The 20,637-nt window shown below is 34.1% G+C and overlaps 2 protein-coding genes across 4 annotated transcripts in view; one reads left to right on the top strand and one right to left on the bottom strand.

Annotated features, from left to right (window-relative positions):
• Positions 1 to 1,985, bottom strand: part of LOC134701714 (apoptotic chromatin condensation inducer in the nucleus-like) — a 40,925-nt gene extending 38,940 nt beyond the window's left edge. For 2 of the 3 annotated variants that reach the window (XM_063562848.1, XM_063562846.1), the window contains exon 1: positions 1,805 to 1,961. In XM_063562848.1, coding sequence (XP_063418918.1) covers positions 1,805 to 1,951 — 147 coding nt within the window. In that variant the 5' untranslated portion in view covers positions 1,952 to 1,961. Of the gene's footprint in view, positions 1 to 1,804 lie in introns of all 3 variants that reach the window. The other variant, XM_063562845.1, reaches the window with a different exon arrangement.
• LOC134701706 (VPS9 domain-containing protein 1-like) lies at positions 1,950 to 19,789 on the top strand. The gene is made up of 14 exons (XM_063562839.1): positions 1,950 to 1,956; positions 2,200 to 2,298; positions 3,543 to 3,638; positions 4,105 to 4,240; positions 13,263 to 13,377; positions 14,183 to 14,245; positions 14,755 to 14,807; positions 15,240 to 15,327; positions 16,054 to 16,139; positions 16,426 to 17,397; positions 17,907 to 18,097; positions 18,291 to 18,357; positions 18,910 to 19,014; positions 19,460 to 19,789. Exons 1-14 carry the CDS (start codon positions 1,950 to 1,952, stop codon positions 19,542 to 19,544), a joined length of 2,163 nt encoding a protein of 720 aa, XP_063418909.1. The 3' UTR covers positions 19,545 to 19,789.
• The last annotated feature ends 848 nt before the right edge of the window (positions 19,790 to 20,637 follow it).

Below are 20,637 nucleotides of genomic sequence, written 5' to 3'. Positions count from 1 at the left end.
CGTTATTTGTTTGTGGGATATTGCTTTAAAATAGGTTGCAATAATTTGTGGTTTTATTCAACAAGAAAACTCATTTTTTTGTCATCCTTTTTGACATCAATGGAATTTTGAATGAATATTTACCTACAGCAGACTACACGAAATATGCTGGACCGTTGGACAAATCCGGTGAATAATGGATCGGTCTGGTAAAATTTTGTTCAATTCCGGTCCGAATGTCTAGTGTTTTTTTTTCAATGATTTTTTCTAACATTCTGGCAAAATTGCCAAACGATCTCAAATTCATTTTCATCTTTTGATATTATTCATCACATCGATGTTTATTTTGTTCAACCGCTAGCTCTATGCCAAAAACCGTCATGAACCTGAAATATGTAAATCCGGGTAAAAACATATCTGACTGTCAAAAACAACAATAGATGCCATCATTGGCACAACCGGAAATGTAAATAAAACGGTTAAAACCGGATCCGGTTCTGGAAACGGATAAGTATAATTCCGGGTTTGCCGATTAAATACAATAAATGAATAAAAATCCAAGCAGATCACAATATTCAGCTATGAAATATAAACACTAGACACAAGAATTGAAAACCAAAAGATATATGAAAAAGAAAGAAGAAAAAGGAAATAATATTTTATACAGAAATTCTAAATTATGTTTAGTTCACAAACATTGTCAAAATCCAATAAAATGGGACATTACTCTTCACTAAAATGCATTCAAGCAATTGTGCACACAACTTTCATAACAATATACCCTCTTGTTACATCATTTTGTTTTTGTGCATTTTAGGGGGGAGTAGGGCACAACAAAGTCATATGTTGTTGGGTTTTTTTTGATAATATACAATTAGATGTAAAAAAAATTGGTCTGGTAAAATTTCATTCGGTCTGGTAAAGCTAGGATGCTTACCAAGACCGAATGTCCTGTTAAAATAAAATTCATTTGTGTAGTCTGCTACAGTTATGATAGTCAGAATATCATTGTTTTTTCATATAGTTTTCCTTTCATTTTGGTTGGGCTTTTTTCACCAGAAAATCGTAAAAGATGTAAGGATCATGTCATTTCTAAAAAATACGAATTGCTTGATGACGCTGAATGGAATGTACACAAAGCAATGGAGGCTGGAAGTGGGATTTTGTGAAGTTCTAGAATGTTTTCAGACATTCGGAATTCAGGATTGAAACGAGCATTAGAAATTGACATTTTTTAGCAAGTACTTTTTAAACAACAATGAAAACTTACCTTTAGAAATGTTTTTTAATTCAAAAGTACAATAAAAAATGTATTCTGCACCGGTTTTCTACGCTGGAAGTAGCGTAATGACGTTAATGCATAGTTTTCCAGTGTGTTCAAACACAAATACCTAACAAACTGACATTGACAAGATGACTGATTTTAGACTATGGTAGGATTTATTTAGTGGTTGTCATTAGTTCCAAAACCAAAATGAACAACAGCTTAACCAAACTGACATTGTTAATGCTCTGATTGGTTAGATTGGTTTTTTAGTGATAGTTATTGGTTTTTTTTTGCATTTTTAAGGTCTATAATTTGAGAATTATCTCCCTTGACCTTGGGTCACAATTTTGGCTTGGAGTACAATTATCACTGACATTTTCAACAGTACTTTAACAAGATAAATGTGTGATATAGAATGATGAACATTGCTTTTTGAAATACCAAAAACTACAGGTAAGCCGCTACGGCAAATTATATTTCTGATTATTTTTAATATTTTGTTTGATGCACATGATAAATTTTTCAGATGCCCTATTTATATGGTTTATTTAGCATTACCGTTCTTAGTCTCTCTACAATGTCTTCCTTTTTTCCACTTTTAGAAAGACCCCTTTTGTCACATTCTTTCTTTAAATCTACCACGCGATAGTCATTTATGTCTTTTCCCCTTAGAGTCGGAGCATCAGTGTCCGCCATTGTTGACATGTGCGGTCGTTCATTTCCGTAATAGTAAAAATTACTATTATTTTTTTATTCATTATAAGTTTCAATTACCACAAATAAATTAAACACAAAGTGAATTATTTTACAAGTATGCCTACTTAGAAAAAAATACTACATAAAAATTTCTGTGTCTTTCGATAGTTTCCGTATCCCGGAAAGTGACAAAAAGCTGTCTGCAAAATAAATGAAGCTGCAGGTGCCCCTGCTAAAACAATAATCTGTTTAAATAGAAACAAATATTGAGGATGACAGCTGTAAATACGACAATCACAACAGTGATGAGAACAGTAGCAGATGCGTTAAAGCTAGACGGAGACGGAAAAGTTCAAGTATTTTTGATAACTCTGAAAGTTTTATGTATTTCCAAAGACAGACAAAGTTCAAGTATAGTCGCCGTCAGCTGAAATTCGTAGCGGTTATCAATTAAAATAATCTAAACTATCAACCACGTTCACTCGAGATATAGTTTTTCACATTCCATTCATAAATCGCAAAAAGAAAACCACCACTGACCTACCTTTCAAGTGATTGCACTGTGATAATCCTGACCTTCACATTTTCCAAGACTATATATATTCTGTAACAATTTCATCTTCTAACATCTTAACGCAGTACATGATATATAAAGTTAAGATGTTAGATTGAAAACTGACGAGGAAAGGTAATACCTGGCCACCGAAAAGCTTTATTATTTGTAGAGCCAAGGTGATTAAGTGGTCAAGCACTTTGGGCATGGTGCAAGGTGATTTATTGCCACGATTATGGTAATATCTCAGTAGCATGAGTTCCAATAAGGCAAGGGGAGAACAAAAATTTGCTTTCAAAGATCTAACTTACATTGTTGGGCTGATGTTTAGACAAATTATATATATTTATATATACATATTTAAATATTTAATTAAAATTATCAACAATTTTTTTCAGGAATCATATATGAAGTATTTAGAATGTGTTTTAACTTAGCCTAAGTCTTGGTATCATGAATTAATTTGATGTTCAATTTTGCATTTTGTTTCAATACAAACTTTATATATTGATACTGTAATTGAATCAATCAAATGTATGGTGTTCATTTCTAAGTATTACATGTTAATAATTTACTAAAGCCTTAGAAGTACCGTTTATCAAGTTATACTCACGAGATCAAAAAGCCTTCATATAATGTCAAGCAGCTGATATTTTACAATATCAATATGCAGATAATCTGATAATCGATTTATCGGGCTATATTTGCGTGTTTTGGTAGTGTTTTCTTTTTTTCACCACCTCACAAAAGATGACTTGATAAGTTCGGGTCAAAGTTATTAACGTCGGTTCAAACATTATGACGTCGCTGATATGACCGGGTCAAAGTTATTAAGGCCGGGTCAATGTATTTGACGTCACAAAGACATATAGAATGTGGGACGACCGATAAGTTTCAATTATTATCAGTTTTACTTTCCTGTTCATATTAAGAGTATTGAGCTTCACCTGGGCTGTAGGGCTTATGTGTGTTGACCACTGGGCAATTTTCACATGAATTTTAGCAGTAATCACATATAATTTTACCAGTAATCACGTATAATTTTAGGTAACTTGAATGTCATCATTGGAAAAGACACAGTGAAGATGGTAAGACTTGGTCAGCAGTGCATGGAAAGGGTTGCTGCAGTTGTTACTCAGATTGGTAGGTGAAGTATGTTAGTGGTTTATTATAATGGTCCACAGCCTCTTTATATGGTCTGACTTTATCACAAATTTATTGCGTCTTTTTAGGTGCAAATATTTGTATTTTTGAACTTTCTTTGGCCATTTACACATGTTACAAAAGGAATGTACATGTAATTGAGTTACTGATATTCAGAATCAGATTAAAACAGATCACAAACAATGATGAAATCAAAAATACGTATATAACTTCAGATGACATGAAAACATTTTTATTTAAGCGTAAACTTTAAAGTTGACTACTCACAACATTTGTCATACCCATGATTTTTAAAGAATTGTTAAATTTCTTTATTTATAAATGAAATCTGCTTAAAAAAAAAAAATCAATTCTTCAAGAATGGATATAGACTAATAAGACATTTTTCTTCTTTTCATTTTTAAGTGTTTAATTCCAAGCATAAAAGCAATGATTATTTTTTCAGATGCACAGAGCAGTTCATTAGATAGTATACAGATAAAACCATCATATAAACCCAGTGGTACCAAGTCTGAACCTTGTACTCCATCAGATCAGTTCCAGTCTTCTAAATGTAATGTGTTTCCTGATAGTGTTCTTATGTAAGTAATTTGAACAGGATATGTTGCTAGAATAAACATTTGGTTTAAAATAACTTTGACACAGCCATCAACATGATTAAAGTCCCATGAAACTTTATTTTTGTGATTTTCTTTTAAACAGTGAGAATAGAACTGTTTCTTATTCAAATATCTTTATGCTAATGCTATAAACTACATTTTTGAAATATAAGGTTAAAAAATGTTCAGCTGTGGATATGTTTTAACGTTTTTACTGTTTTCTGCTTTAGAACATCACCACTCAGCATCCAAAAAAGTGGCAATTTGGGAACTAAGGGAATACATACATGATGAAATTCATATGAAACTTGTGGGTGATTTTAGACCAAGCTGTTCGACCTGTTTTTCTTGTGACCATTCCCTATTCTCGTAATCTGATTTTCAGTAAATAGAAGAGTTTATATTATTCATATTAGGATACCAATTTGAGTGGATTTCGTAGATACAGGCAAACCAAGAATGTAAGGTGGTACCCAACCAAGGGTCCGGAAACGGTCATATTTGCCAGTCATGTCCTAAACTGAAACTATAATGTCCTAAACTTTTAATTGGGATTTAGGTCAAATTTTATTTTTCAACAGTAATAATTTCTGTCATTTCGTTGAGATTGACTTTCAAAATCGCCATTTTGAACATATTTTTGTTTTGTTATTGACTTCCTGTAATTAAACTCCAATAAAGTGTTATAATCCTGAGGGCCCTCCTAATAACTATATAAATGCCTCGGGGAGCTATTGGCTAATGATTGCTAATCTCTTTACGGGCGTATGACATTTGCGCCGATTTTGAAAATTTTATTCTTTCATTTGCACCGATTTCTTTTTTTCATTTGCGCCGATTTTATATTTTTCTTAATTAGATTTACAGGTAAGTTCATACTTTTACATTAGCCGAGCACAGAGTATAAAGACAAATCAAGTGACATTGCAATTGGTAAATGGCTATCCCAATGTCTCGGGTTACCATTCCTTTCCCTAAATGAAATCGATGACTGCTTCACGTTTGACATTGTCTAACGCTCCACTCCTTCTGATGACAAATTTCATACATTCGTAGACAATTAACGTACAAGTACACATTCCATTACGGTCAACCAATTCGTGATGGCGTCCATAAAATTAACGAAGGGATGATTTCAACTTCACCATATGGAACTCTTGGTTTAATAGCTCCCTTGTGAGAAAATGCGAACCCTAGAAATCCCCCCACCAGTACGTATGCTAGACAAAGAAAAGACGGCCTTCTTTGTCGACAATTACGCCAAATATAGAAGAGACGAAATCATAAGAAAGGAATATATTTGATGTGTTGCCTACTATACATACTCGGCAAAAACAGATTTATGATTTGAATGTATTCCGTTTTTATGGATTTGAATGCTGTACATATATTTTGAATTCATCATTTTAGTATAAACAAAGTGCATGTTATCATTGACAATTCATATCATAATTATGTACAACTGGCTAACGAAAGAGGTCTTTAATGATAAATGAAAATAACATTACTGGGATGGAGAGTTGTCTCATTGGCACTCATACCACATCTTCTTATATCATTTCACCTGTAATTTACCTGTTATTTACCTGTAACAAAATTGGCGCATATGAAAAAAAAAAATCGGCGCAAATACAAAACGCTGCTCTTTACCTGTGTTTTTAATTCACACCTGGCAATTAATCACAAACTATTATTATAAAGAAATAAAAATTCCATACCAACTGGCTTCATTATTTAAATACCCAATAGGTCAGACAATTGTCAATTATGATTTAAAATTAAATAAAAACTTGGTTTAATTTACGTAGAAAAAAATATTTTTTTACTTTTAAAACACGTGCTTTGTTTACTATGTAATACGCATGCTTGAAATTCTCTTCCACAGATTTAGACAAATAATCGTAAATTTAAAATAATTTCATCCTAAATAAAGCTAGTGCAACTATTTTAATTAATATTCTTGCACTATTAAAGGTAAAATATTAAAAAGTCGATGATTTCCTGTGATTTGGGTAAACAAAACTAATCCCGGAAATGAGTCTGGAATTGTTTGTTTTAGTATTGTCGCATTACATACAGTTGAATTTTGACTTCAGAATCAAAACGTAAGTGATAAATGAGAATATTATCGTTTTGAGTTATTAAAATCATTTTATTTTTAAACTGGTGCATTCCCTTCATTGCTCTTGATCGATTTTTGGAAAATGGTAGGACAAATCATGACGCAAATGCGATGCAACAGTGAAACAAGTTTGTTGATGCTACGAACATGACGATCGTGTATGAGCATACTCATAATGAGTCTCATGCAGTAATGTGATTTTGACAATCATTTTTTGAAAAGGGGCATCAACTTTTAAGTTGTATGAAAATGACCGAAATTAGGTGAAAAAATTTCCGGATCCTTGTACCCAACACTTTCACTTAATTTAATTTGGCTTTTAAATTTTCACAAAATTTTGACAGAGTATTTACTTTGACCCTTTGACAAGAATATAAAAATTTCCAAAAATTTGAACCAACCATTTTATCAGAAAAATTACACTGATTACATGGCAGTTTGACTGACAGTAATTTTGATCATTGTGAAGCTTAATATTCCATTAACAACACAACATAATTAAAACGTTATGGTGATTTTACATAGTTATCTCCCTGTAGTGTTAGGTACCAACTTAAATGTTCAATGAGGTACAAATTTTCTGTTTGAACCATTGGAAAAAATGACATTGCAATTTTACTTCAGTCAATGAAAATTCTAAATCCACAGTACTTGATTTGTCAATGAATGGATTCTAAATATTCAAATTTTAAAGTAAATTTGGATTTTATTAGATAAATACTTACCATCATAAATTCTGAGTGTAACCCCAATTGCGTCATAGGTCATATGGAAAATCCCAACTAAAAATAAAAGTACTCTCACTGGTCCGGACATATACCCCTGTTTGCCCATATTCTTCCATTCCATTTCCTCAAGACAGAAACATAAGGAAAGGGATGAAGGGGAGGTGGGTGGGACCTATAATTTATGATTGTAAGTATTTATCTAATAAAATCCAAATTTACTTTAAAATTTGAATATTTTATAGCTATCAATACGTTACCATCATAAATTCTGAGTAACAGAATCTAACGTAAAGCTGAATCCCCTGTAACAGAAGAAACAGGAGGAAAGTTCAATCTTTGTGCTGAAACTATAGGTCCAAGAGAGTATAAACTCTCGGCAAAAGTAGCCATAGATTGGAGGTAGTGAGATATAAAAGAGTTCTCATTTCTCCAGAAACCTGCAGACAGTACCTCTTCTAAAGATGCACTGTTAAACATAGCCCAGGATGTAGAGATACCCCTAACATCATGGGCTTTAACATTAAAACTATTTAAAAGTTCTGCCTTAGAAGAACCATAAGCTAAAGATATGCATTTGCATATCCAAGTAGAAATAGTTTTAACAGAAAGATCTGAGATTCCTTTTTTAATAGGAATAAAGAGTCTTGAGTTAGAAACAGAACGTAAACTACATGTTCTTTCCAGATAAATAGAAAGAATTCTTACTGGACATAAAAGTACAGAAATAGAATCGCTAGGGAGTGCAGCAGTGGCGGATGCAGGAATTTTCGAAAGGGGGGGTGCTAGCCCAGGGCAAAGGGGGGGTGCAGGGGGGTGCAAACATATGTCCCGATTCAAATGCATTGATCGGCCAAAATAAAGGGGGGGTGCGGACCCCCGGAACCCCCCCTCTGGATCCGCCACTGTGCAGGAATCACAACTGGTTCTGCACCCTTATCTGGAATCTGATTCTTTGCCAAAAAAGCAGGATCTGTTAAAAGAGTAACAGAAGATTTATCCCTGTTAAATCGAAGGCAAGCATCAGAAATAGAGAAGGCATGGATTTCACTCCTTCTCCGTCCAGAAGCCAAAGCTAAAAGAAAACAGCATTTATAGGAAAGAAACCTTAAATCTATTGTTTCTGCTGGTTCAAAAGGAGGAAGTTTTAAAAAGGATAAAACTAGTCCAAGGTCCCACTTAGGAACTAAAGTTTTTTGTCTTGGTCTTTCAAGACTAAAACTACGAACCAAAAGAGAAATATGCTCATTGATTCCAAAATCTGGGCCACCAGAAATATGAATAGTTCTTGAGATAGCTGATCTATATCCCTTAATAGTAGAGGGACATAATCCTTTGGATTCAAAAAGAAAAACTAGAAAGTCTGCTAATTGTTGTACAGTGACTTGGAAAGGATCAATTTCCCACTCACTACACCAATCTGAGAAGATTGACCATTTTGCATCATAGACAATGCTAGTGGAGTCTCTGACAGACTTTGTGAGATGCTTGGTTGCTCCTTCAGAAAAACCTCTCTTTCTGAGGCTAACCCTGAGAGAAGCCAGGCGTGTAGATGAAGTTTTTCTGGATTTTGATAAAGAACCTTGCCCTTGATTTGAGACAGAAGGTCTGGTCTCAGAGGTAGAACTAGAGGACAAGCACATGATAGGAGCAGAAGGTCTGGAAACCAAGACTGTTTTGGCCATGCTGGAGCAATAACTATGATCTTGCAATTTTCCCCTGCTATTTTCTGAAGTATTGGGGAGAGAAACCTGAAAGGAGGGAAGGCGTACCCGAACATTCCTTTCCAAGATAGGCTCATTGCGTCTACCGCAAAAGATTTTGGATCTGGAATCGGAGACACAAATGTTAGATGTTTGTGATTGAGACTGGTCGCAAACAGATCTATCTGAGGTGACCCCCAATGAAGAGTCACAGCTTTGAAAACTACTTGAAGTAGTTCCCACTCCGTGTTTACTGGAGCAAGGGATCTGGATAGAGTGTCGGCTAGAATATTGAGGTGCCCCGCAATATGTCTCACCACTAGATGAACCTGGAGTTGAAAACACAGAAGGAGAATGTCTCTGGCTATCTGATAAAGAGAAGGTGAATGAGTTCCTCCCTGATTCTTGAGATAAGCTACAACTGTTGTGTTGTCCGTGGCCAGAATGACAGACTGATTCTTTAGAGACATGTGGAAATGATTCAGTGCAAACAGAACTGCTTTCATTTCCAATACATTGATATACTCTTCCAAAAGATCTGGACTCCAGACTCCCGAGACTGTAAGCCCCTCCAGATATGCTCCCCAACCGAGGGTGGAGGCATCTGTGAATAATGTTAGACTGGGAACTTGAGGGGACAGACATAGGCCCCTCATTACATTTTCCCGTACTAACCACCATTGAAGGTGTGGAAATAAAGGCTGAGTGATTGGAATCAATGCTTCCCATTCTTGTGAAGCTGCAATCCATAACTTGTGCAGATAAAACTGAAGCGGACGAATGTGAAGTCGTCCCAATGGAATTACATCTGCCAGAGAGTTCAGTAAACCCAGAAGTTGCAAGAATTGACGTGCTGTGACTGATTGAACCGTCAGGAATAAATGTATTTTCTGACATAGTTTTGTAAATTTCTCCTCTGGTGGGAGGACTAGGCCTACACTGGTTAGGAAATGTTCTCCCAGGAAAACAAAGTCTTGAGACGGAATTATCTCTGACTTTTTCCAAGAGATAAGGAAGCCTAGGGACAGAAAACAATTGATGACCAAATCTGTCTGAACCCTCAATTTGATTGGGCAAAATTCCTTGAGAAGGGAATCGTCCAGGTAGGAATGAATCTGAATAGACAGGGAATGTAGGTGAGCTATAGCTGCCTGCATGATTTTGGTAAAAGCCAAAGGGGCTGTAGACAGGCCAAAAGGGAGAGCCTTGAACTGGAAAACTTTGTTGTTCCAAACGAAGCGAAGGTATTTCCTGTAAGTTTTGGAAATGGGAATGTGGAAATAGGCGTCTGAAAGATCCAGAGAAGTAGTCCACATTCCTGGAAGGATTGAAGCCCTGATGGATCTGTTTGTTCCCATTTTGAAGTGGGGAACAATAAGAAATTTGTTCAGAATAGATAGGTCTATGACTGGCCTCATTCCTCCAGTCTTCTTTGGAACCAGAAAAAGACGGGAATAAAATCCCGGAGACAGAGTTAAGATCGACACCTCCTCTATTGCAGCTTTTTGTAACATTGTGTCCACTTCTACTGATAGAAGTTGACACTTGACTGGGTCTTGAGTATGAGACAAACTTATTGGAACTGCAGACAGAGGAGGTGGGTTCTTGAACTGAAGTGTTAATCCCCCTCGAATTATTGACAGCACATAACAGTCTGAGGTAATTTTCTTCCACTGATTTAGGAAAAAACTTAACCTCCCCCCTACTGGTATTGATTTTTGAGGAACTTGTTGTAAATTTTCCCCTGGGGAAGCTGTCAATAAGGTACGAGGGGGCAAGAACCTAGGTACTAGACCCAGGTTTCTTGGAACCCTTAAAACCACCAGAAGGCTTACCTGAGCTTTTTCCTGAGTTATTGGGTTTGTTCTGCGGTTTGCCGTAGTTATTCTTCCTTTTCTTAGCAGAAGAAGGAGGACCACCTGAAGCAGAAGTACTAGTAGAACTAGATGTAGCATTAACCGACCTCTTGCCATTAGTAACTTGTACACTAACTTTGACTGGAGGAGGGTTTTTGCTGAGTTCCTCTTGAACCCGCTGTAAGGGTAAACCAAACATCTTGTCAGAGAGTGGAGATTTCAGTAAAGAATCTTTCAAAGGTTCAGCGATAGAAATGTTTTCAAGAAACTCTGCTCTTTTAGATAGGGTGCAATTAGCAATAGAACCCATTAAAAGCAACTGAGATGAACCTAAAGCTTTGTCCAGTTGAAGTAAGAAGGATTGTACTTCTGCTGGAACAACCGAATCTTCGCTGTTAAGCAAATGACCGGTTGCAGCTAGAAAATGTTCGGCTGTGCCAAGAACTTGAGAAGCACTACGAAGGAGATTCTCAGTCTTTGACCAAACAGGTTGAGTGAAACGAAGACCATCTACTGGCTTTTTTCCCAATAAAGATGACATAGATTTGTCACAACTGGGAACAAGTCTACCCAGTGAAGAATCAAAGATATCAAAATCCTTGTACTTAACCTGATCAGAAAAGGATGACATTCCAAATCCTGAGATATTGTTATTAGCAACCTTTTCACTAGCAGAATTAGCGATACCTTCATTAATAAATTGTAAAGCAAAAGCCATATGGCCAGATTCAGGAAAAGAATTGTGAGAAGTCACAGTATCCTGAGAAATACCACAGGAAGCTTCAAAAGTTGAAGAAGGTTTCTTCGGCTTGGAAGGAGAGGCAAAAGGGATATGTGCTTCATCCCTCATCAAGGTATACACCTTATCCCTAAGATCCTTCAAGGAAGGAGGATCCTCAGTCTCCTTGGTGGGAGGTTGTTGAGCTGACTTAGAAGAAAGCTCAGGGGCCGTCTTCGATACCTTGGGAGAAGAAGAACTTTCAACATCCTCATCAGTGAGGAAAGCCCTTTCATGACTCCCAGGGGAAACAGAAAGCTCGTCATCCTCCCTCTCATCACGTTCTACAGACTTAGCTGGACAAGGTTGATGAGAAGAAACTCTATTCTCCAGTAGAGTCATACGACTGGATAGAGTACTAAATTCAGCCTTGAAAGACTCACCAAAGTCCAAAAGTAACTTCTGTAAACCATCCAAAGGTGATGCATGATCAGAAACCTGAGTACCATGAGAAGAACTAGAAGCTTGAGAGTCAGGTACGGTGGTAGAAGGAGCTACTGCAGAAGTCAAAGATACTGCTACGGGTAGAGCAGGAGCTAAAGGTGGTGCAGTAGCTACCCCAGAAGGGGGACCATAGAAATTGTCCCTATAAGGCCAAAAACCAGGTTGGTTTGGCATAAACCCACCATAAGGGTAAGACTGTGGCCAAGGTGGCTGAGACCATGAGGGTAAAGGTTGTGTGCCCGTGTTGGGAAGCATATACCCACAATAGGATAATGGGGGTCTAGAACCTGGCAAGTTCAAGCCCATAGCTGTACCTGGGACAGAACTAAAAGTACCCGCTGAATTAACAGGCCTAGATAAAGTATGAGTCACCGAAGTTGACGTAGGTACCCCCCCAAAATGCATGGCCTAACCTTGTGAAAGGGTCGGATAGGTAGCATTACCAGACACCGTTGTCGAAACTCCGGTCAATGTACTGGTAGTTTGGGGGGGACTTAAAGGTAGTGACCCATCTAAGAGATAGTCCGAACCAGGAATACTTACATACGGACTATTCAAATTAAAGTCCATAATAAATTTTACTTTAGTCAAAAAAACACAAATAATTTGTTTAGAAATTTAAACAAAACAAGGGAATATACTTCCAATAAAATACACAATATATATGAAAAGCAATTAAGCTATTCAAAAAACTAAACACTTCTCTGTTGAATCTGTAAAACTTGATGTGCACGTGTGACCGATGTCGCAGATGGAAATTGAATGGAAGAATATGGGCAAACAGGGGTATATGTCCGGACCAGTGAGAGTACGTTTATTTTTAGTTGGATTTTCCATCTGACCTATGACGCAATTGGGGTTACACTCAGAATTTATGATGGTAACGTATTTATAGCTATAAAATCCACAGTACTTGATTTGTCAATGAATGGATTCTAAATCCACAGTACTTGATTTGTCAATGAATGGATTCTAAATCCACAGTACTTGATTTGTCAATGAATGGATTCTAAATCCACAGTACTTGATTTGTCAATGAATGGATTCTAAATCCACAGTACTTGATTTGTCAATGAATGGATTCTAAATCCACAGTACTTGATTTGTCAATGAATGGATTCTAAATCCACAGTACTTGATTTGTCAATGAATGGATCCTAAATTTCAGAATAACATGCAATAAGTCACAAGTCACCCAAGATTATGATGGACACATAGTTTAAATACAAAATCTTTCAAACATAATGATTTCCCTTGAAAATTTATTTGATGATGGATTATATCAATGTTTATCATAAAAAGGACTATAACATGACTGTGTATGAATTAAAGTTATAATTTGATATAATGGTTGCTAATAATATCTTTCATTACAGTCCTAAGGAACAGTCTCCACTAGAGTTAGCCTACAAACAGAACCAACAATTAATGATGGCCTACAAGGCAAGGTTGGCTAGACTGGACCCCAAGAGAAGAACAGCTACAGATTATGTAATGCTTGTTTACTAAAGATAACAGGGGAGAATCTAAAACAGGAATTTATATGTTCTTAGTTTCTGTTACACCTTAAACTTTTTAACAACTCCATGTACAACTGGTAAAATGGCCTTTTTCTTGTTGAAAGTTTACATATACTAAATACAATTACTAACACAAAGGTTCCTGGTTCGATTCCCGTTTGGGATGAAAATTTCAGGAACTTAATTTTCGGCTCTCCCTTAAAACCATTTGCGAGTATGGTCTTGAGGAAACGATGATAGTCCGTCGGACGGGGACGATAAATGGCTGACCCGTGTTTAGAGAGAGCCATATCTCTTGCACGTTAAAGACACCCTTGTAGAATTCGAAAAAGAGTAGGCTAATGCCGCTACAAGACACCAGCACTCGCACCCGCAAAGTGGAGAGGGATTAATATAAGTTGAAAAACTTGTTTCCGAATCCACTATAAATAAATATGTTTAAACTAATTGATATTGTCAAAAATATTTTATTGTATCAATATGTAATAATTTTATCTCCCCTTATCTGAGATTTTTTTAAAATAAAATACCAACATGTAGATAATTGGGTAGCTGACGAGATAATTCTTTTGAACTATGAAAATATTCTTATGAGCTGTTTAACATACAAGTGATTCAGGGAAGTCACTTTAAAATCTAAACTGCGGTTAGGTGTGTAGTGGACTGGAAATGTAATTTAAATTCTAAAGTTCCCTCTATTGTCGATTACCCCATTTTGAAGGTGCCAGGCAGATTTTATTTTCTACTGAAAATATATATAATATATTTTTTTTCAGAGTTTGACAGTTCAAAGGAAAATGGCAGAAAATTTAGCAGTTGCAAAAGTACAAGAAGAAGCAGTATCCTTGTTCTAGAATTGTATTATATGAATAACAACTGTCACAGCAAGCACAACTTAAACTTTATCTAAATTATTAAGATATTGTGTGAAACTTTAGGTTTTAGGTAGTTTACTGTGGCCCCTGTGACTCACATAAACTTGAAACTTATTTGTTGTTGGCTCAGCATGTTGTCCAATTGGCACATTCCTGTAAATGCTTATGGACAACATCAAAAAATCAATGAAGGATAAAAAACTTAATTCAAATAGTTTTTTGGGGGGGGGGGTCAAAATTGCTGCAAGTTTTGTTTAATTGACATCAATGTTATATATATCCTTTATTGGTCAATCAATCTTTCCCAAATTAAGTTGAGTGGGGGGAGGGTCAGGGAAAAAAATATATGAATTAAGTTTGTTATCCTACATTGAACTTTCAATGTTGTCCCTTATTGTTTGCTTTTAAATTAATTTTAACTGATTTTATATCTGTAACGATGTAGTTTATATTTTTCCTTTAACTTTACCAAGCTGAAGAAGAAAATGAATGAAAGACAACAAAGATTAGAAGAACAAGCTGCAAGGTATGGTTTGTTTTTTCTAATATGTTTTTTCATGTCCTTTAGATACCTGTAGATTACTAAAGAAATAGATTTACCTATATTTGGCATAATGGATCAAAAACGTTGCAAAAATGTTTGAAAATTTTAGTCTTTTTTAGCAGAGGTATGCCACTAAAGAATAATTAATATGTCTTTGGTCCATTAAAAATAGAAAAATGATAATAAAGATTGTAATGTTATGTCCATCTCTGTTATGACTAAACTGGCAAAGTACAGTGTATTCTCCTTTGAGATAACAAAGCACTGTCCTTTATTGTACTGTTTGATCGACTCAAACAGTTATGGTTGTTTGGTTGTTTACAGAAATTCTGGAAAGTCAAATTAACTCTGTATAAAAAAAAATGCATTTATTTATCTAAGCCATATGGATTCAATGATTACCATTGATTTTAGGAGATTTGGAACACCAACAGGGCTAACAGATGATGATAAAGAACAAAGATTAATCTACAAAAAAGTCCTGGAATTTGAACAAGAGCATGTAAATAATTATATAAATATATAAGTGTTGCTTCTGTATGGGAGTCAGAAGTGTGTGCAATCTGGTCAGAAAATGGAGAGATCAACTTTTTTATGAGTACCATATTTAGTGAGAGGTCTTAAAGAAAAAAATCAATCTTATGAGAAAGAACCCCACTCTTGCATGTTTAGGTACTACATTGATAAAAATGTTATAAACAACTTTTCAAACTAGAAATAGTTATTCATTGTATCCCACGCATTACTGTTTATTTTTCTCCTTGCCTATTTGATTTGTGTCTGTGAAAACTCAAATAAAAGGACACCCGTTATTAAATCTATGAATTTGAAACAAATTGTATAGATTGCAATTTTAATAGCACTTTGAAGGAATACAAGTAAAAAGAACTATGTACAGAAAAAAGATTCTTTTAGTTCCTGTCTTGTTTATTATAACTGAAAATATTACAATAACTCAAATGATTTTGAAAGTCTCTATTGTTTTCAAGAGTTTCAAAATTCTTGTGTTGAACTTAACAAAGAGATGATGAATATATACTAAAACATCATTTCTGATGAAAACTTTCAAGTTCAACATTGTCTGACAGAGTTTGAACCTTACCTTTAAAATTATTTTAACGTATCAACAAATAATTGCAGTACGGTATTTCAACAAAAATTGTCTGAATCCTAAAAGTTGTGCTTTAAACATTTATTTACAAATACATCCATTGATTTTATTCTTTAGCTGTCTTTTAATAGTTGGAGGAAAAAGCTTGAGGAAAAACCAGATGATTCAGAACTTATAAATAAATTGATACAAGAAATAACAAGGTAATTATAAATATTCATTGTAGTGATACAGTATTTGATCTGAAATATCAAACAAGAAGAGTGTTCATATAGACATGAGTTTAACTGTATTGAATTCTCATGGAAGAGCATTTTAACACATTATCTAGGTCATTGGTATTGTGTAATAAAAATAACCATGAGAGATGAAAGATACCAGTGTGAACATATGTGTTCAACATTCAAATGCATGAGTCAAAAATAAACTGACAACAACATGGCTGATTTCTAAATGACTAAAACTGTTTTCTTCTTCATTATTTTTCAGATCTAATGAGCATCCATTAACACTGAAGATGAAGTCGCTACAGAAAAGACTGTATGATAAGTTACAACACATTGTCAATGAGAAAATTAATATTGTTGATCAAATTAAAGTTCCATTGTCAAAGTCATTGTATCCTACACATCATTGGGACAAAAGCAAAGAGCAGGATAACAGTAGTGAAGATTCCAAAGGTACTAGTTTAAAAAGGGAAGGTAAGGTAAAGGGTCATGAAAATGAAAGTGAAAGTAGAACTGATGATGAAAATAACAGTACAGATGATAAATGCCAAAGTGAAAATAAGACAGATACGGTAAAGAATGATGAAGGGAAAGATAAACATTTTCAACAGGAGATGGACAATGAAGTAGAAAATAAGGAAGATATTAAAGAAGAAAATTTAGATGAAGATGAAAACAGGGATAAATGGGAACCAAATTTTACTGCAGAAATAAGTGACATTTCTGAAGTACAAACTGAAGTCAAAAAAGATTTGGAAAAAGCAACTAACATGGGTGGGAAAGAGAGAGATAAATTGAGGGACAGTATCAGAGAAACAAAAGGCATTCTTCATCAAATTTCACAAGAATATGACCAATATAATCAAGATAATATGGATGAATTATTTGATGATGAAAATTCTGATGAAAGTACAGAGGATTCAAAAGTTGGTGAAATGACAGATGAGAAAAATATTGAAATTGATGAAGAAGATCAGAAACCTTTGAAATCATCTGCATCTTTGTCAGATTTAAAGTCGATAGAAATGAAAATTAAAAATCTTAAAAACGAGGCCTATCAGCGACATATTAAAGCAATATCACAGGATATTCACATGTACCTTGAGAAGATGTTAGTGTTGTTTACAATCTGTTATGAACAATTAGACTGCATTGAAGGCAAGGACCAATGTTATGCTTGTTTAGAGAAATCCATATTTAAACCAGTCTGGAGATATTTATTGGGACTTTTCAGGTAAGCTGACTCAGACTGTTGGTTTATGTTCCTCATAAAAAGATATAAGTGCACTTACTATTCACAAATGTCAAAATCATACTGTGTGTAGACAAAACAGAAATGAATTCAATAGAGATTACACCAAAGAGTAAACTTGAGAATGGAACAAAACCCATTTTATACGACAAAAAACATGAGTGACATCCACTTATAAGGTTCATAGACTTGAAAAGGTTTATCTAAATGTAACAAGCTTTTTAGTTAATCTGTAAACAATTTGATTGTAAAATTAATAGCTTTGTTTTTGGCTATGTAACACAATAAACTTTACAAAATGTTTTTTTTTTAACATAAGATGCACTATATACTTTTGTCATACATTTAGGAGAAGTGTGACAATAGGTTTTCATAGCTTTTTTAAAAATTTCATATCTATCATCCTTAGATTTGATATGCATTGATGTATATTATTCTAAGACGATGAATAAAATGTAGATGTTATATTTTTTTTAGTAAATTAATTGTAGATTAGCTAATGAACCAAAAGAGTTGACCTTAGCCTATGTGATGACAGAGAGACAGACATGTTTACCAGCGGACTGTAGTGTCAAACTAAAGCTTCAGATGACAGATTGTGAGGAACCATATAATATTGCAGTGACACATCTAAAAATGTTTCCAAATCAGCAGACACTCCTGGATAAACTGGAATGTTTAGGTAAGTACATGTACCTTGACATGCTTTCAGTTTAATAGTGACACACTCATTAAAGAAAACAATTTTAACAATTAGACAGTAATGAACTGCAAGCTTTATTAACTGACACACTGGTTGAGATGCAACAGCTAACTAATTTTATGGAAGACTTTTCTCATCTATAAATGTTAATAACATATTGTTTACATTTCAGTAAAGTGTTCCAGATTAGTGTGTCAGTGTATTGAAGATTACTTTAAAAATCAGAAAATTCCTTCTATGTAAGTTTTTGTCCATTATTCTGTAGACATGGTAGATATTTAGGTACTTTAAGTTTGATAATCCAGTTAAACGAGATATTTTTATTGCATATTGAGGAAGAGAACAAAATAACAAACAAATCAATAAGGTGGGTCTAGTGAAAAGGGTTGACTGGGATGAAGAATGGTGGAATAGGGCCTCTAGAAAAACGGCTACAAAATGGAGTATGGCTAAAAAACAGCTGAAGAAATTGTCAGTTCTCTGAAGATCATTAGAGGACCAGTTTTTATCTCAACAAACTCCTATTTAAGTTTGTTATTTATACACCAGTCATTCATTAAGCTATATTCTAGGATGATGATTGTCTTAACTGAATGCATGTTTTCAATTTCTGAGACTGAATAGTTATCTCCTGCAATCACATTTTAATAATCAAGTGACAAATATGTTTATACAAATCAAAAGGTATCATAACAATATACATATGATCTTAAGGATCTTAAAAGGAGACATTTTTATGTAAATCTATTTTTAACTAATGATAATGGTTTCTATTCATTTGTGTTTTACAGTGGAGCTGATGATTTGTTACCTATCCTGTGTTACGTTATCATCAAGGCTGGACAACCACAGATCTTGTCTGAATGTCTGATTCTGGAGGAGTTTATTCATGAAGGGTAATGATTTAATGCATATTTATGAAGGATATTTAAATAGGATGGCAAACTAAACCAGATATGTATTCACTAATGGTGTATACAAAGGTGAATTATTTCATAAATTTTTAGGGTCATTTTTAGTATTAAAAAAGGCCATTATGGTAAGCCAAAGCATTATGCCATGTTTTAATTCTGAGTAGCTCTGGTTAGTTTTATGTTTAAATGCCAGATAAATCTTATAGTCGACTTTGATGTTCCAGTTTTGATATTTTCACAGTTCTAATATTGATCAAATTTGCGGATTATTTTCAATGAATAAAAATTATTACACTAAAATTTTAGCTTAGTTCAATTTACTGGACAGAGAATTTGTTATAAATAATTCAAACTTACTGTTTAATGTTCCTGTCACTCTTTATTAAAATTTAATTCAGTAGCTGACATGCATGTTTTATTTTCATAGGTACATAATGGGTGAAGAAGGATATTGTTTGACATCCATACAGACAGCAGTAGGTTATCTGGTATCCCAGGGAATGGCTGCATAAGACTTGAGACCAGCTTATTCAATGATATAGGTTGTTATTACCTCCCCTGATAAAGTGAAATATAATGTGAAGAAGTTATCAGTTGTAGGTGGTAGGACTGTGATATAAAGATGCAATGTTGTTTAACAGTGAATGATTCCATTTTAATGGTGTAGTTGAAGTTTGTTTTTATGTGATTTTGATATCATTTACAAATAATTTAAGATATGTGCCATTTCTTTAAAGGAATATGAATTATGTATATATATGTTATTCATTAATGAGATATTGTAAATAATATTCATTTTTATACTAATATATAACAGTATTACAGTTACTTACTAAATATCCACTGATTGGGAAATGGATTTGAAAAAACTGTGAAAGAACATAGTGTGTGAGTATTCCCCCTAATATATGTTCAGTAACTTTTGTATTATACTACGATGAAAGGATTAGAAAACAATTTGACTATTTTTGTTTTCATCCTACATTTATCCTTTTTTTAAGCCATCTGCAGGCAGGTGAAATTAGTACAGTGGTACATTTTCACATATTGTGAATGTAAAATAAATTGTTTTTGTGCATAAAAGAATAAAAAAAATAATTATTTCACAGACAATCTTTGCATTATCAGGGTTTTCTGGTATGGGAAAGATGCAAAGTCTTTATAATATATTGTATAGTTGGTTAAATTTTGTGTGACTTTTATGAGGAAAAATAAATGCTGTACCTTTCAAAATAAATTAATTTACTTCTAAAGGTGGTGGTTTAGGTGAGAACCTACAACTATTGCCTATATATTTCCAGAATTACTGTATACTTGCAGTTGCTGATAAATTAGTTAATTCTCTTAAAATGCTTTACCTACTCTTCCATAAGATAAATATTTCTTGTCATGGCAGTTGTTTGAACTTTTTGGTGGTATTGTATTTTATGATAATTTCATGTCTGTGATATTTAGTAGTTTGAACTTTGACCCCTATGTTCTAATTTTAGTCAAGGTTGACGTATTGGTTGATCAATACTAAAAATCACAAACTTAAAAGTTGACATTCAAATATTATGGCAAACAAACTTGAGTTCTAGAGAAGAATCTTGAGAGAAATATTAC

This window comes from Mytilus trossulus, unplaced genomic scaffold (genome assembly GCF_036588685.1).
Source record: "Mytilus trossulus isolate FHL-02 unplaced genomic scaffold, PNRI_Mtr1.1.1.hap1 h1tg000261l__unscaffolded, whole genome shotgun sequence".
NCBI lineage: Eukaryota > Metazoa > Mollusca > Bivalvia > Mytilida > Mytilidae > Mytilus > Mytilus trossulus.
The sequence above is the reverse complement of the archived record's forward strand: the minus strand, read 5'-3'. Positions and strand labels throughout refer to the sequence as shown.

Coding starts and splice junctions, on each gene's coding strand:
- LOC134701706 (XM_063562839.1), top strand. Junction 13,378..14,182: donor GAAGAACAGCTACAGATTAT/GTAATGCTTGTT, acceptor ATTTTTTTTCAG/AGTTTGACAGTTCAAAGGAA. Junction 15,328..16,053: donor TGGAATTTGAACAAGAGCAT/GTAAATAATTAT, acceptor TTTATTCTTTAG/CTGTCTTTTAATAGTTGGAG.